This window comes from Morchella importuna (assembly GCF_003444635.1).
Source record: "Morchella importuna strain M04M26 chromosome Unknown Morimp01GS019, whole genome shotgun sequence".
In the NCBI taxonomy this organism is placed as follows: Eukaryota; Fungi; Ascomycota; class Pezizomycetes; order Pezizales; family Morchellaceae; genus Morchella; species Morchella importuna.
This window is the reverse complement of record NW_025763416.1, coordinates 616,319-632,377: the sequence shown is the minus strand read 5'-3', so window position 1 is coordinate 632,377 and position 16,059 is coordinate 616,319. Positions and strand designations below refer to the sequence as shown.

At 51.4% G+C, this 16,059-nt stretch overlaps 4 protein-coding genes across 4 annotated transcripts; all 4 read right to left on the bottom strand.

The window, feature by feature from the left end:
* Positions 1-2,049: 2,049 nt before the first annotated feature.
* LAJ45_06553 (uncharacterized protein) lies at positions 2,050-2,277 on the bottom strand (the record flags this gene model as incomplete). Its single annotated transcript, XM_046116116.1, has 1 exon — positions 2,050-2,277. The coding sequence occupies one exon, from the start codon at positions 2,275-2,277 to the stop codon at positions 2,050-2,052; it is 228 nt and encodes a 75-aa protein (XP_045970777.1).
* An 11-nt stretch (positions 2,278-2,288) lies between these two features.
* On the bottom strand, positions 2,289-4,487 carry LAJ45_06552 (uncharacterized protein; the record flags this gene model as incomplete). Its single annotated transcript, XM_046116115.1, has 8 exons — positions 2,289-2,458; positions 2,512-2,672; positions 3,088-3,349; positions 3,428-3,516; positions 3,599-3,920; positions 4,001-4,099; positions 4,191-4,408; positions 4,465-4,487. The coding sequence occupies 8 exons, from the start codon at positions 4,485-4,487 to the stop codon at positions 2,289-2,291; spliced, it is 1,344 nt and encodes a 447-aa protein (XP_045970776.1).
* Positions 4,488-5,805: 1,318 nt separating this feature from the next.
* On the bottom strand, positions 5,806-7,628 carry LAJ45_06551 (uncharacterized protein; the record flags this gene model as incomplete). The annotated part of the gene is made up of 5 exons (XM_046116114.1): positions 5,806-5,950; positions 6,052-6,488; positions 6,582-6,975; positions 7,028-7,085; positions 7,148-7,628. 5 exons carry the CDS (start codon positions 7,626-7,628, stop codon positions 5,806-5,808), a joined length of 1,515 nt encoding a protein of 504 aa, XP_045970775.1.
* Positions 7,629-9,466: 1,838 nt separating this feature from the next.
* Positions 9,467-11,235, bottom strand: LAJ45_06550 (uncharacterized protein; the record flags this gene model as incomplete). Its single annotated transcript, XM_046116113.1, has 8 exons — positions 9,467-9,486; positions 9,561-9,700; positions 9,765-10,224; positions 10,302-10,469; positions 10,545-10,738; positions 10,806-10,917; positions 10,988-11,082; positions 11,162-11,235. 8 exons carry the CDS (start codon positions 11,233-11,235, stop codon positions 9,467-9,469), a joined length of 1,263 nt encoding a protein of 420 aa, XP_045970774.1.
* Positions 11,236-16,059: the final 4,824 nt, after the last annotated feature.

Sequence of the window (16,059 nt, the reverse complement as noted above, 5' to 3'; positions counted from 1 at the left end):
CTTTTTATCATTTGTTGATTGGCTGTTAGTTTTTTGCTTCCTTGGTCTCGAGTTTGGGAGATCTAAGCCTCTTTCGCGGGGCGGGATTTGGTGCGAAGCTTGGCGCGAGTGATGGGGTGTGATTCTAACCTCCGCGTACGGAGTGGGCTTGAACTTAGTGTGATTCGAGGTAGGGGCGGCGAGAATCCTTTCTTCTGAATGATGGTTAGCGGTGAGGTGGGCTATGAGTTATAAAGGATGAATTCGAAGCAGAATCTTTCTCTGTGGTAGTGAAGTGGTCTGTTTAGAACACGTAGGCGTAAATAGGAGGGACCATTTTCTACGCGGCAGATACATTAGGGCTAAATCTAAGGTAGAGCCTGTTTTTGGCCACTACCTCTTGGCCTACACTGGATACCTTGATTCTGTTATCCTTGGCACCAGGGACGCGCTCGCTATAAAAGGCGTTACTTTTCTTCTCCTCGTCCGCTTCCTTTCTCTTTACATCCGCCACTATTCCCAGTTTCTGCTTTACCCCGCTATTTCTTTTACCCCCTCCCCAACTCCTTCCCCTCACTCCCCATTTCCACCGCCCCCCACATTACTTTCCCCAAATACCTCATCCCTTCCCTGTCCCCTTATGATTTCCCCTCTTCCCCGCAGCCAGCTTCTTTCGGGAGGATGTTTTCTCGGCTTTTTGTTAGGGACCCCAGAGAGGGTATGCTGCCAGGTGAATGACGGCTATTGTTATAAGCCTAAGCAACATACTCACTCTGGGGTGCCGGAATAACAAAAAGTCGATGTAAATGCTCTCCCGGAAGGTGTCGGAATGCATTTCTAGGCAAGTGTTTCACTTAGTTGTAGATTTAAATAGTCCTGTATCTCCGGAGTGTAGCGATGTGCACGATACAAGATGAAATTCTTGTTACATGTAGTTTGTGGTTGCTGGTGCGTAGGGGTCGGTCTTTCCCAAGTCTCGTGACATTGTGGCCACAGATAGTGTTTTCCCGCTCAAAGCGGCCTTGGATGCTGGAAAAAAATTTCGTCTCGTCTTGCCAAAGTCCCGAAGCAAAGTCTCGCTAGGTTTTGCCTTTCCATCGGCATGCCTAGGTGAGAGTAGCTTCTCTTCCAGCTCTGTTTGTGGGTTACCTGTAGTTGGCTCACCCCCCCTTGATTTCCCCCACTCCTCCCCCGCCGGCTTCTTGAACTTGTAATCGAGAGCCGTTAGACCAGCAAATCCGTTCTCAGCGGTGTTCCAGCGTGGTCAGGTTGAAGCCACTCTTGTAGATTCGGGCTAGCTCCCAACTGACCGAGCGCCTGGACGGCAGTAGCCTATTACACTCGTTCAAGGGGGCTCAGAGTAGATTATTTACCATCCAAGCATCTTTAACAACATCGTGGCGTGGTCGAGGGGTAATAGCCTCTACTACGTTGCATGACATCTCTGGTTCGACCCAGGATGGAAGCAGAGATGAAGAATGCCCAACATGGTAGCGACGCTCTTGAGGGATGATACTCATCACGTAAGTCTTTTGTTGCTCGGTTTTTCTTCTCTATTCTTTCTTCTTTGCTTTTTGTACCTACTATACAGCAAGCGTATCCATCACTAATAACAATACAATGGTCCAGGGAGTGGGATGACTTTGGTGGCCAGGTCAGGCCAGACCAGTACGTTTTAGATTTACACACCTCGCTGTCTGTGTCACGCTGTCACGCTGACATACGTGAGAAGCCCGGGGGTACATACAAGACAATACACAGATCATACCCCAACGAGACCTGGGTGATTTCGGTAGGAGATAAAGATACAGGGCCATCAAGTATTGCTTTCAAAACTCTGGCGACTCGGGGTCCTTATCGCAGACTTCGAGCCAAGTCTTGGCACGAGTGATAGTATGTGATCAACCACTTATCACTCTCTCAACCTAACACTAGAAACACCACCCATGGCCACCATCACACCCCGCGAAAAAAAGAAAAGAAAGAAAAAAAGACAATAACCAAAAGAAAAAATCTCTATATACTCACTACATACAAAACCAATCCCAAACCTCAACACCTTCCTGCCCATCACTCCTCCTCCAACCTCTCCTCCTTCTCCCCCACCCCCTCCAACGCATTCAGCCCCTCCTCCCTACCATTCAGCCCCCGAAAGCACACCCAGAACAGCGCGCCCGCGACCGCCGTCGCCACCGACAGCCCCGTGTACATCCACACCAGCTTCGGGTCCTCTGCGGTCGGCGACAGCGCGATCCCGATCGCGCTCCCGAGCGCACTTGTGAGTAGGAACATGCTCATGACGAAGGACTTCATGGCCGGTGGGCTTTGGTGTAGGCGTATTCGAGGCCGGTGATGGAGGCGAAGATCTCGCTGAGGCCGATGAAGAGGTAGCCCGGTGTTTGGACGGCGACGTGGACTTTGTTGGGGACGGTGCAGGGGGTGAGGGGGGTGGTGTAGCAGGGGGGGGAGGTGTAGATTACTAGGGGAGGGGTGGTTAGTATTATGGGGAGTTGGAAGGGGAGGGGGGCTTACTGTGCTGGACGATTGCGGCGTAGGCCATGGAGAGGGAGGCGAGGAGGAAGCCGACGGTGATGCGCGAGATGGGGCGGAAGGGGATGTTGAGGCGGCGCAGGAGCGGGTAGAGGAGCTGGTCCACGATGGGGACGAAGATGATGATTGTGAGGGGGTCGATGCTGGAGCATGTGGGTTAGTTCTCTCTACCTTCCTAATATCTACCAGATCGCAGTATCGCTGCTGGAGAGTATTTTTTGGGATGTGGATATTTTGGGGGGTAATGATACTTTTGCATGATATCGTTCGGGATACCGTGGGTCTCCATAGTTCCAGCTTGTCTGTAGAGGCGTTAGAAATGGCTGTAGAGAAGGTATACAGGGTCGATGATACTCACGAGATGAAGTTGTTCGTCATCTGGCCATAGACAATCCAGTATATCTAGATACACACACTCACTCACTCACCGGTCAGCACTCGCACCCTTCAATCACAACCCATCACTCGTCCACACCACGCACCGGAAAAAAGATACTACAACACACACACACATTAGCTCCCTCACTAACACCAAGAAGATAGAGAAAAAAAACTCACAACACCCGACACGCCACCAACGCCCTCTTCAGCTCCTCCACAAACAGATCCGTCCACGGCAGCGCCTGCGTAACGCCATACTCCTCGCGATACGCCGACTTTGCAGCGTCCATGTTGCCGCGGCCGTGCTTGAGCCCGATCCACATGGCCTTGAAGGCGTCGGTGATGACGGAGCCCTGCGGTGGGCGCACGACGTAGTACTTGCGGCCGAGGAGGAGCGCGCCGACGCCGACAAAGAAGACGAGGAAGGGGAGCAGGTAGGCTGTGGTATGTTTTTTCTGTGTGAGTCTTTTGTGTGGAGGAGAGGGAGGTGAAGGGGAAGGGAAGGGGGGTTAGGTACCGGCCCAGAAGTCGACGTGCTGCTCGAGCTCTGTGGTCGCTATGCTGCTGAGCGAGCCGACGTTGATGCACATGTAGAAGATCATATAACTGCCCACCCGCACCACACCCTTCATCAGCACCCTCCCCATACCACCACCACCACCACCACCATCAAGAACAAAAAACCTACATGCTCTGAATCGTGACCGCCGGATCCACCACGACCCTCTCGCCCCCCTTCAAAGTCCTCACCTTCATCCTCGTCTCGCGATACTGCTCCGCAATCAGCGGGCTCACATTACTCTTAATCCCGCCCGTGCCCAATCCAATCACAATCATCGCCGCCACAAGCCCTCCCAATGCCGCGCCGCTCTCAATCGCAAACGGCAGCGACGTCACGAAAAGGATCAGCAGCCCCGCAATGTACACGCACGCAAAGAGCAGGATCGTGTTGTACTTGCCCATGTATTGGTCGGCGATGATGGCGCCGAGGATGGGCGTTACATAGCACCCTGCGCGCGGGGGGGGTTAGTGGTCAATGATCCCAATATTGGCAACAAAAATGTAGACTTCATGGTGGTGGAGTACTTACAGAACTGGAAGAAATACGACAGCCCCGTCGCGCCCTTCTGTCCCAGCCCGATCGCACCCGGGCGTAACGGGTCGTCACGGGCATTCTGCATATAATTCTCTACAACCCCACACCCCCCCTCAAATCAGCACCCACCACTACCCCCGTCTCCCAATTCACGCCCCCAGACCCCAGATAGAAAAATACGTACGAAAAGGCCCCGAAATGCCATAATAGCTAAACCTCTCTGCGAGCTCCACCACGGCCACAAACCACGCCGAGATTGGCAGCTTATCCGCCACATGCCGCAGCGTCGCCTTCTCGTGCTCTGTTGGCTCTTCGCCGTCCTCCGTGGGTGTTTCTGGGTTGGCGGTGGCGGGGTTGTAGGCGGGCGGCGGTGGTGGGGAGAGAGCGGTGGTGGTGGCGTGGCTGGCGGTGGTGTGAGTTTTGGGCGTTCTACTGTTTTGGGGGGGGGGGGGGCTTACGAAGAGGTGGCTTTGGGCTCCATGGCGGGGTGTCTAAACACTGTTCAACGTTCAATGTTTAATATGGGAGTTGAACCTGAAGCCCTGCGCTGGCTGACTGGCTGGATATAGGATCTAGAAACAGAGAAGGAAGGGTGTGGGTGCAGCACAGGTTTCTTCCACCAGATGGATAGATGGGGGCGGGCGGGTGGGAAGTTATATCATGATATCCTCCTCCTCCTCTCTCTCCCGCAGTTTTATCTATCTACTCTACTCTAAATCTACTCCACAATACGCAATACGGCACCCCCGAATCCCCTACCAATACCTCCTCTCACCTTCCATTTCCAATTCCTACTCTACTCCCAATCCCAATCCCTCATCTTCAACTTCACCCTCGGCACCCAGATACCCAGATACCCACTACTTAGTAGGTACCTAGGTAGTATGTACACGCACATGAAATACCGATACCGATACCGACAGCACCTATCAAAATGCTTGACACACCCGCCAAACCCTCCCCCAAAAACCCCCCTAGCACCGCACTCCACTCCACAATCTCCCCAACCGTTTTACGTCACAACAACTCCCACCACCCTCTCCGTATCTAGAATACAGTCGCACCTCTTATGTCGTTAGCGTATTCTAGGAGCCAAACCCCTACGAGATAGCAAATATACGAGACAGCAAATAGCTTTTGGTGGAGAAGGGCAGTACCTGTCCCGCAAATTCGTACGAGACAGTGAGAGATCCGAGATATCGAATTACGAGATATCGAGGTGCGACTGTAGAGTAGTGCCGGACCTGACCGCCCAGAAACATCCCAAAAGCCACCCGCGGGGCAAGCGTCTACTCTAGTCAAGCATTCGGGTATCACGGCATTACATATGTAGTAGCGGAACACGGCGAAATGCTTGTTTCGTCCTCTCCTTCCCTTCCTTTGTCCGCAGCCGAGGCACCTCGCTGTGGGTCTACATATGTATGGCGTTGCTTTTCTCCGCGGGTAGACCAGAGGGTGGATTTTAGTAGTAGTGAGTAGTGTAGTGTAGAATTAGTTGCTCTCGCGATCCTTACCACCCCAGGGCACGCCAGGGTTAGGGTTTGTCACAGAAACGGGTTCCTGGATGCATGCACCGGCCCAGGAACCGGGAAAGCATTACAGGGGTGGCGAGAGTGGTAGTAGCGCACGTGCCACTCTCTACTCCATACATAGATCTGTTATCGATATCATCCACAGCTATTATAATACGATACGATACGATACGATACGGTACTCATGCGCGCCATATTGCATACCCGACGTGCTGCATAAGGATTCATGATATTACCACTACAATCCCAACCCTCAAGCAAGCAAGCTCAAGCCACAAACGTAACCGTCTTCGTCGTCAAAAACTCATCGAGCCCATAGCTGCCCCCAAACCTGCCAAACCCACTCTCCTTCCGCCCGCCATGCGGCAGATGCGGTTCGTCGTGGACAGTCATGCCATTGATATGCACAGCCCTACACCCACACCCACCCGTCAGCCAAAACCCAAAACCAAAACCAAAACCAAAACCAAAACCAAAATCAAAGAACGCATATATAAAGAGCCCAACACTCACCCCACCTCAATCCTTCTCGCCACCCTCAGCGCCCTCCCCACATCCGCCGACCACAGCGCCGAATGCAGCCCATACTCCGTCCCATTCGCCAGGCTCACCGCCTCCTCCTCCGTCTCAAACGCAATCAGGCTGACCACGGGCCCAAAGCTCTCCGTGGCATATATGTCCATCTCCCTCGTGACGCCGCGGATCACGGTGTTCGGGTATGTCCCCGGGTTGGCTGCGATGCTGGTGGCATGGTGCTCAGCGTCGACGATGGTAGCGCCCTGCTGGACGGCCGATGCGACGAGGGCGGACACTTTCGCGTGGGCGCCGGGCAGCACGAAGGGCTGGTTGCTGGGGAAGGCGCGGGCGGCTTTGGAGAGTGCTGCTGAGAAGCGGTCGAGGAGGGAGGTGTGGACGATGACGTTTTCGGTGGCCATGCAGATCTGGCCGGCCTGTGGTGAGAGGAGAGGTGTGGGTCAATATCTTGCCCACCACTACTACTACGGCGGTATAAAAGGAAGAGGGAAAAGGAGATGGATACACACATGCAGATACCCCGCAAACACCGCCGCCTCCGCCGCCCTCTCGACATCCGCGTCCTCAAACACGATAAACGGCGCCTTCCCACCCAGCTCCAGCATCAGCGGCTTCAGGTGCTCGCCGGCCTTTGCGGCAATCTTGCGCCCGACGGCGGTGCTCCCCGTGAAGTTGATCTTGCGCACGTCGCGCTGCGCAATCAGCGCATTCGTGATCTCGGGCCCGTCCTCACGCGTGCTGCCAATGACATTTAGGGCCCCCGGAGGAAGCCCGGCTTCGACAAACATGGAGGCTAGGAGGTAGTGGGTGCGCGGTGAGAGCTCGGAGGACTTGAAGATTACGGTGTTGCCGGCGGCGAGAGGGAAGAGGATACCGCGCATTGCGAGGATGATGGGCGCATTCCTGGCGCAGTTAGCTTGTGTGTGCGGGCTGGTAATCCGGAACCCCTTCTTACCAAGGCGCAATTGCCAGCACAACGCCATACGGCTCCCTATACACCATCGCCGTGCGCCCTTCACACCGTCAACAAAAAAAAAAACCCACCCTCACAACCCCAAAAAACCACAAAACCCACCTTCATCCGCACTCTCCGGCAGCCGCCCCTCAATACTCGTCAACCTCCCCGCCACCTCCTTCACAAAGCCCACACTCGTATGTATATTAAACTTTGCCCACGGCTCCTGCGCCGCCGTCTCGGTGCACATACACTCCGTCAGCTCGCCGCCGCGGCGCTCCAGGATGTCTGCAAACTTGAAGAGCAGGTCCCGGCGCTCCACGAGCTTCTTTCCGGACCAGACGGGGAAGGCGGCCGCCGCAGAGGCGGTGACGAGCTCAACGTCCTTTAGCGACGCCGCCGAGGCCCGCCAGAGGATGTCGCTGGGAGAGGCAGGGTTGTGCACCGCAAAGGTCTTGGCCGTGGTGTGCGGGGCATTATCGAGCAGGAGCGGGGTGACATAGGAGCTGTCGGTGCTGATTGGGCGCACGGCGACCCGTGACCGTGACATGGCAAGAAGCCCGCTAGGGCGGAGAGGGCGGGGGCGGAAGAGTCGCAGCATGGTAGTGGTGGAGGTAAAAAGGCGGTGTTGGAAAAAAAAAACTCTGTGGAGGTACAGGTACAGGTACCGTAGGTGAGTTGCTTGTACTCCTCCGGATGACGTTGTTGGATACTGCCAAGAATTGCGGAGAAGAGAGAGCTCCTGTGTAATCACGAGACCGAGGCGATGCAGCTAAGTGCTAGCCCCGGAGCGTGGTGACCGTTGTGGGAAACTCGGGGGGGGCTGCGTGAGGGGCGTGATTGGGCAGGTTTCGCAGAGGGGCTCGGAGACACATCGTGTTGGGGCTAGGCAAGGTTAGATGGTGAGGTGCTGGGGGATCTGGAGTGCGGTATCGATAAGCCTTTGATTGGTTTCAGGCAGTGGGAGAGAAGTTAAAACATCGTCCACGAGATCTCGGGGGTGAGTGGAGTATGTAGAACAGGCAGAACAGAGCATGTCGAGCAGAGAGATGCTGCACAGAGAGATGCTGCACAGAGCAGGCAGGTGAAAGTCGATGGCCCCACTACGCCATAGACCTCGTGGCCAGAAGAGTGTCTGTCTGTAAGTAACTGCCAAACAAACAAACAAACCCAGATCGGAGCAACGAGAAAGTGCACTTTCCCAATTGGCAATTAGTTGACTGGAGTCAACAGGACTCAACACTGTTGACCAATCACAACGCACTCCCTCGCTAAGACCCAGGGCTCCGTTTGGCAGGCAAGCAGGCAGGCAAACACCACATCACATGCCATCACTCGTCCATCTTACCCGCATTCTCTTATATTATTTACCCGTTTTCTCCAGCGGGAGAATTAAAGGGTCTCTCTACTCTACCTTGCACCTTCCCTCCCCCAGATTTCCCACATTCCCACATCCTCACCTAATCTAACCCCGCACTTTCCCGGTAACTACATACAATATACTCTAGGTATGTAGTCAGCCAATATCTTACCGGTGAGCTGGCGGTTGGTACATACATGCTCGGGAGAATTATAAAGTATATTGCAGCGGGCAGTTACTGCATCGAGGTCGATTCGATTCGATTCGTTGGCTGGCTGGCTGGCTGACGGCTGACATATATTACTGGTGAGGCGTATTAGTAGAATGTCAGGATAAAATCTTGTTGTGGTACTTTCCGTAAAGTATTGTAAGTCTTGTCCATGTACGTAGAGTATGAGGGGGGGCATCATGACTACATGTAGGTACCTACATGTACATTACATGTGAGAGCGGATAGGATAGGAGTGCAAGGAGGGGCAGAGAGAGATAGGATGGGATGGGATAGGGCAGAGGGGAAAGGCAGGGGACACTTAGGAGGGGCAATTCAGTTCAAGCTTCTCTACGCGTGCGGTCTGTACCTACAAATGGGTACTTTTCGCCCGCCGATCATCCCTCTCTTGTGCAACTGTGCCTACATTTTGCAGTTGCAGCAGTCGCAGCCAATTGCGGGGTACATGGATCTACAAAACCCAGTACCACCACGTACTAATAGGTAATTTATATATATTGATTCTTGTGCAACACACACGGCAAGGTAGAAAATTTCTCATTAATTTTGGTTTTTCCTGGTTTTTCAAATGTTGCCGTTCGTGAGATACATCTTGCGTAATATACAGGAAAAAAAAGGATTTGATTGACAAAGGGAAAAGTAAAGGGCCTGAATGAACGGACGGCTCATGATGATGTGATGCAGAGCTCTAAGACACTGGTATTAACGGAAAGGAAAAACAAAAACAAATAAACTCCAGCCCAGAACCGAGGCGTTAAATATGCCTATTCAGAATGTTGTTGTGTAGATGAAGTGAAAAAAAAGGAAGGCTAAAATGGCGGACAAATATCTCACTCTTTACACTCCTCTCTTAGTAACCGCAGCGGTTGGCTGTTTTGGGGAGAAGTGTTAGTATATGGCTTGAGCTGTGCAAGTAGGGGAAGAGTATGGCGGAAATGGCATACCATATCGCTGGGTCAATGGCTGCGGGAACAAGCCGTTGGCCAAAAGATCCTTCATGTCCCAGTCGGGGGCACCCTCAGTCTTCCAGGTCCAAAAGAACCATCCGGCATTTCGCTCGTAAGCATCCAATTGCGCCTCAATGCTATTCCTTGTTAGCTCATCTCCCCTCCATCAAAAGAAAATCAAGCAATTCCGGGAATCCCTACTAAGCCCTAGTATTTGCCTTCTCCTCCGCCGAGTATGCCGCAACCGAGCCGGAATACCTGTTTCCACAGGCACCAAAGTACTGCGACCCTCCGAAGTTGCCCTCCCACCTGGCACCGCGACCCACACCGTTGAGGTACTTTGTGCAGTCGGTCCTTGCGGCCGACCATTCGCCAACGACGGTCCACTTGTCGGTGGTGCGGATGTTGTTGCCGACACCGCAGGCGGCACCGACGTGGGCGTTGATGTCGCGGGAGAGCTCACCCGGGCTAAAGACCTGGTAGGTGTGCGTGTCGAGGATCACATTGTTGAAGCCGGAAGTCATGAAGCCGTTCCATGAGTTTGGATCGAAGAAGCCGTCACCGATGACGACGGCGACGTCTGGGCTGCTGTCGCGGACGGTGCCCCAGCCATCGTACCAGTATTGCTCGATTTTGCTCCTGCTAAGGTTAGGGCCGAGGGCTGTTTGAGTAGTTTGTCAGTTCACTGAGGCATTATATAGACTCTATATGGTTGTTTGGCGGAATTAAGTAACATACGTTCGTTGAGGAGCTCAATGGCCGTGACAACATCGTTGTATGAGCTCTGCGCATAACGTTGAGAGAGCGTCCTGATGACCTCGACGGTTAGCTGCTGGTTGTTCCCCGTCTGCCACTCAAGGTGGTCGCGGTATCCAGAGTTGTCGAAACCGTTCTGCGAGCCGGGGGCTAGGAAGAATTATACTCATATCAGACACAACCCCTCATCACATTAAAACGCCGAGTTAATAAACTACTACTCACCACCATGCAAGTCAATCCAGACCTTGAGTCCCGCAGCCCTCGCCCATCCAATAGCGCGATCGAGGATATCCAGCTGTCCGCTGACAAACGGGTCGCCGTCCCGCATCCGCACGGCCCAGTATCCGATCGGAATTCGGACATGGTTCAGGCCCGCAGCGGCGATCTGGTAGAAGTCGTCGGCGGTGATGAAATTACTGTGGAAGGGGTGCGGTTAGTAAGAGGATCCGGAGGGTGGGGAGGGGACAATGAGGGAAAACATACTTCCAGTGGTTGCTGAGCTTGCCGTAGCAGGCGTCTTTGCCAATGTATTGGCATAGCGTCCATTCGTCCACGGCGCCGGGGACGGAGTCGTAGATGGAGGGTGTGATCCATGCTGTATGAAAAAAAGAGAGATCATGTTAGAAAGACGCGGAAAGAGATGAGGGTTAGTTGTAATTGCTTACGCTCAGTTAAAAGCCATCCACCAAGGTTGACACCACGGACTTTGACGCCACCATAGTTGAAGGTAAGTGCCCTCTTCTCGATGTTTTCCTTATTGCTGTGCATAATAAACAAAATCAGTAACCATAAATAATTTCTACCTCTCAGCCAAAACCAAGAAGATTGTTTCCACATACAGAGCAGCAGATTGGGTACCAGCAACCAACAAGGCCGCGGCCGCAAGGCAGAGGCGTTTTGCGTTGAACACCATTGTTGATTATATTAGATATTTCCGAAATTAGAAGAAGCTGAATTAAAGGCAAATATGTTTTGACCCGGGTACTGAGGCTAGCTGTAGATATACCTTTGCTCTCCACACAAGAATGGGGGCCCCCTTACCCACTTTATACTTGTGGGGGAGGGTACCAAGTACTTTAGAGCATGTAGTACCCACTCACTAGTACTACAGGCAGAGTAGGTAGAGTGATACAACCCCATTGCGTTCTATTCAATGAACCCAGGGTTTTTTCTTTTCTAGAGCACCCTCCAATAATGATAATGCGTTCCTGGGTCAGGCAGGCAGGGGATCTGCAGTGCAGTGTGCATCGGGGCAGCAAAGGCACTCTAGGAAATCCTGCTCCGGCGTGTGACTGGGTTTGACTGTAAACTTGATCCAATACCAATGACAGAGATTGCCCATGGGACCTGTAAAAGTTCCAGGACCGAGGTAGAGCACATACTATTTTTCCCCAGAAGGAAACATTTTGAGTTATGCCTGTTGATATGACGGACTGGGGTCATCCAAGAGTACTATTAGAGTAACTCTCTTGCCAACTCATCTAGTAGAGTAGGTACAGTGGCCGTCCCATTACGGCATTACGGAAGTCCGCCTTTCGTCCTTTCTGCATGCAAACCAAACCACCCCCCTCCTTCCCATGGAATTCCGTTCTTGTATGAGTTTCTTTAGAGTAAAGACCCCTGCCCTGCCCTACCCACCTTGTCACCGCGGATATACGCGAGAGCTACTATGGTTTTGGCAGTGTTGATCTCAACTTTAAAAAGCAGGGTAAATGAGGCTCTGATGCTTGGTGCAATGGTCTTAAAACAGAGTTGCGCTGAGGTTGATTGTGTGGGTTGGGTGGTCAGATCATGCATGCCATGACGAGGGAATCAAACGCAGCAGCTCTTTACGGTAGAGTAGAATAAAAGCGGACAGGGTGCGTTTGTCTTCTGCATTGGGAAACCTCGAAAGAGAGATAAAGTCTACTGCCTACTAGTGACTACATGTCACTACATGTACTGCTTACTGCCTACTCTAGAGTATTATCGGCTGAACTTGATACATTGTATCTCAGGGGTCTGATTCGATCTGGTACATACATATCTGTACTCTAGAGTACATCCTTCGTGCTTCTGAACACTACATCTAATCAAGAAAGCAGAAGCACAAAAAACAACCAGCCGTACCGGATTAACTCTGCCCGCTCCACTCGAGAGTAAGCAGAACTACAACTGCGCACCTATTTACTCTACTCCCATGTACCTACAAGATACATGTACCTATGTTATGTTATGTATGTACGCATTCTACCATCAGAAAGCCAATGACGGCATCCTAGTCACTATCAAAGACATGACTCTGATGATCCTGACGTGGACACATTTGGATTGCACATGAAAGCTGAGCAGAAGAAACGCCATGCCCCCCGAAAAGGTCCAAATATATCTATCTAGGTGTTTTAAGTTTTTCCGATAGCGGTCGGACGGGTCGGTGTACTCTGATGGAAATGGAAACCCAGACACCACAAGCATCGAGCTCAATGCAGATGAGCACCGAAGTAGAGTACATTACCTACATACATACTCTATCTCAATGCCTAACAACGTGTTCCTGAACATCTTGGTTGGACCGCAGAGCCCTCCGCGGCCGGCTAAAAAAAAAAAATTCCTCTTCGGCTTTCAGCTAGTGCAGAGCGTCACTTTTGTAGTCCGCCCGAGTGGCTTGACGCAGAACGTCGTTCGCGAGCGTCGGCAGAAAAGTGCAATTGTTCCTCTCGATAAGCCCCGAGCGAATCGGCTTCTTGCTTGGGACAGTTTGTGCCCTTTGATCGGTTGAACCGGCACTTGGCGCAGGTTTTTGGTGGTGTTGCATCTTTATTTAAAAAAAAAGTGCATGTTGGTGGACCTGTCGTCTCGTCGCAATTCCCTCCTGCGTCCAATGAAGGGCCTGTGTTGGCACATTCTTGATGTCTGACGCGTGAGATTCTTGAGGGGATAATCTTTAAATGAGTATTGCCCAAATACAGAACTGTATCCATAGTACACAGCGTTTTTTACTCTATTCCCTTGATGCGAAAATGGCGTCTTTTCTTGAATAAGACTTTAGAGTTGCAGAACTGCTACTGATCCCCTGGACTCAAACAACTCGGCGCCAAGAGAGACAGACCCCCCGCCCGCCCGCCCGCCCGATAAGCGGAGACATCGCCTAGATTAAGGGCCGTAGATTGTCTCATCGGCCTCGTTTCGGTGCACCTAATATATCAAAGGCTTGAAAATAACTTTCTAAAGATATACGGCGACATACCATGACCTAGATAGTGGCGGGGTGGTCATGATAAAGTTCCCTAGTAACTCGGATAAAAAGCACTAAGAAAAAGAAACTCTGGGACCGAAAGAAGCTTCGGCAAAATCCGATTAGTTGGTTGCGGCTTGCTTTCCTTGTGGCTTGGATCTTCGACAACTCACGCTGATCATTGACAAGCCGCCCAATCTCAACGGATTACAGCTCCGATGCAAAGCTTTTCTGTCCATCTTATTCAAACAATCGGTATAATTAGATGACTCGCCCCCTTTTAATTTACGGTCTCAAGGATTTTTTTTCTTTCTTCTCTTCCATGCCGTGCCTTGGAGGCCTACCTACATGTATGGTACGGCAAAAATTGGTGTTGTCCCTGGTTCCTAGGCCTTGGTACCTTGGTAAGAGGACATGATGTAGCATTACTTGGGGAAACGGTAAGTACCAGCGCAATTCTTTGGTCCCTTGTATGCATGTTAATATTGCATTCCCCCCATCCTCGCCGCGCGCTGATATGGTGGTATTCGCCTCATGAAAGCACGCCTTATCAACCAGCCGATAACGGCGGAATGTCTATGTTGCACATGTTTTGAAAATACAGACAGGACGGACCTTTTGTTGTTGTTACATATCAATCCTCCCGTGTCCGACTCTACTCTACGACTTTTTTCCTATCCATCTAGAACGCGGGACAGGTTTCAACCACATATGTACGTGTGCAGATCAAACTCGTAGCGGGCAATCTAATCCTAATCGCGTCCGACTCCTACATTCTCCAGAATCGCGATCTAAAGGTGTCTCAGTTCATCCCCCCTAGCCCTCCAATGCAGCCACAACGCGTTATCACACTTCCACCGACTAGACGGTGGCTACTGTTCCGCGAAGCTCCCCCCACTCACTCGAGGGGGATTTCTGGAAAACTGTCCGACCGAGACAAGATGAGGTGGGTAATTGATCCGCGACGAAAGATCCGGGCGCGATAATTGTCAGCTTTAAGAAGTTGGTACCGAGTAGGTTCTACGCATTACATAGGGGAGAAAACACAAAGCTACGACCGGCTGAACCCGTTACATGGAAAAGGAAGATGACGCAAACAAATAACACCTATTGATATAAGAGAAGCTTAGAGCAGAATTGCACGTGGAAACAACCGCATGTGTTGCTGGACATGGAAACGGATGTTTCTGCTGTTTGCCTCAAGACAGAATCCTAGGTCGATTTTAAACTCTGGTGTTTGCCCTGATTTAGCCCATGGTCAGGCCAGGCGCCTGCAAACCTCGAGGTCCTTGCCTCGAGGGGTGTAAAATGCATGAGAGAAGGGGCCTGAAGTGGTTGCTATTGACAGCTATTGACCTCTAAAGTACTAGGAGGCTCTATAAAAGAGAATCTTGTCTCCTTACTCGGGAGAATTAGTAAATTGCGCAAACCTAAACCCCGAAGCGGACATGTTTTATCACCTTGCGCTGTTCAACTAATTGGTGTTACAAAAATGTTTACCAGCTGAGAGGCCGGCACGAAAAAGAAACCAGGGAGCTTCGGAAAAACATGAAGCGAAGGTCAATGGCGGAAGAACCTACCGTGATCTTGTAGTGGTCGTATTCATTCTATCACCAACCCCCTGGGTTTTCGAGATAGGGTTGAGGTCCATATATAGTACCAGCCGGTGCGAAGCCGCCACGCATACACATAGTTGGAATACTGAGACCTCCGACCAACTCGGCCTCTCTGGCTCGAGTAATATCGATCCTAAGAATAGGGACTAGATAATGGATGATTACTCCCTGGATACTGACTGGCCTTGGAGTTTATCAAGAAATCCTTTATGCCGTCTTAAAGACACAACCTTCCTCCCTATCTTAAATGAACCAAAAATATGAACGTTTTAAGATCATTGTCTAGCCTTGTCTCCTTCGTATCCTATATCGCGTAAACTACGATACTATCCATAATAAGGAACCACAAAATTCTGGTCCCTCATAGTGCGGGATCACATTTTATCACTCGTTAAAACCCAGTCATGTTTTAAGTCACGCTCGGGATGAACCATAAAACAGCCCCTGCTGTCTATCTTGCCAGCTGGCCCAGCTGATCCAGCTGGTCTGAGACAACTCAAGTGCAGTCGGGCTATCCTGGGTTTTGATTTATGATGGTCCATCAGATGAAATATTATCCCAACTAGATTCTGGTTCATAAAGCTTTCCCATTGGGCTGATGGGAGGTACTTACAATGCGATCTGAATATTTTTTTGATTTAAATTGGCGAAGGCATCACTTTCTTTTTGTTCCAGGTGGTGTTCTTGAGACATCGCAAGTTTCTGGAACATCTCGGCGACCTCTATAGATCTAATTCGTTTTTGGTCTCCTTGTCCCCGGACAACGCTCTTAGTCTGGGCCCGCCCAAATTTTCAATAGCCTGCACTGGACCATAAAACCGCAATGCGAATCATCTGGCTTTGGACTGGACTGAGTCTGGCTGTATACCTAGGCCATCAAGACTTCTAGCTTTGATGCGTGGTTTTT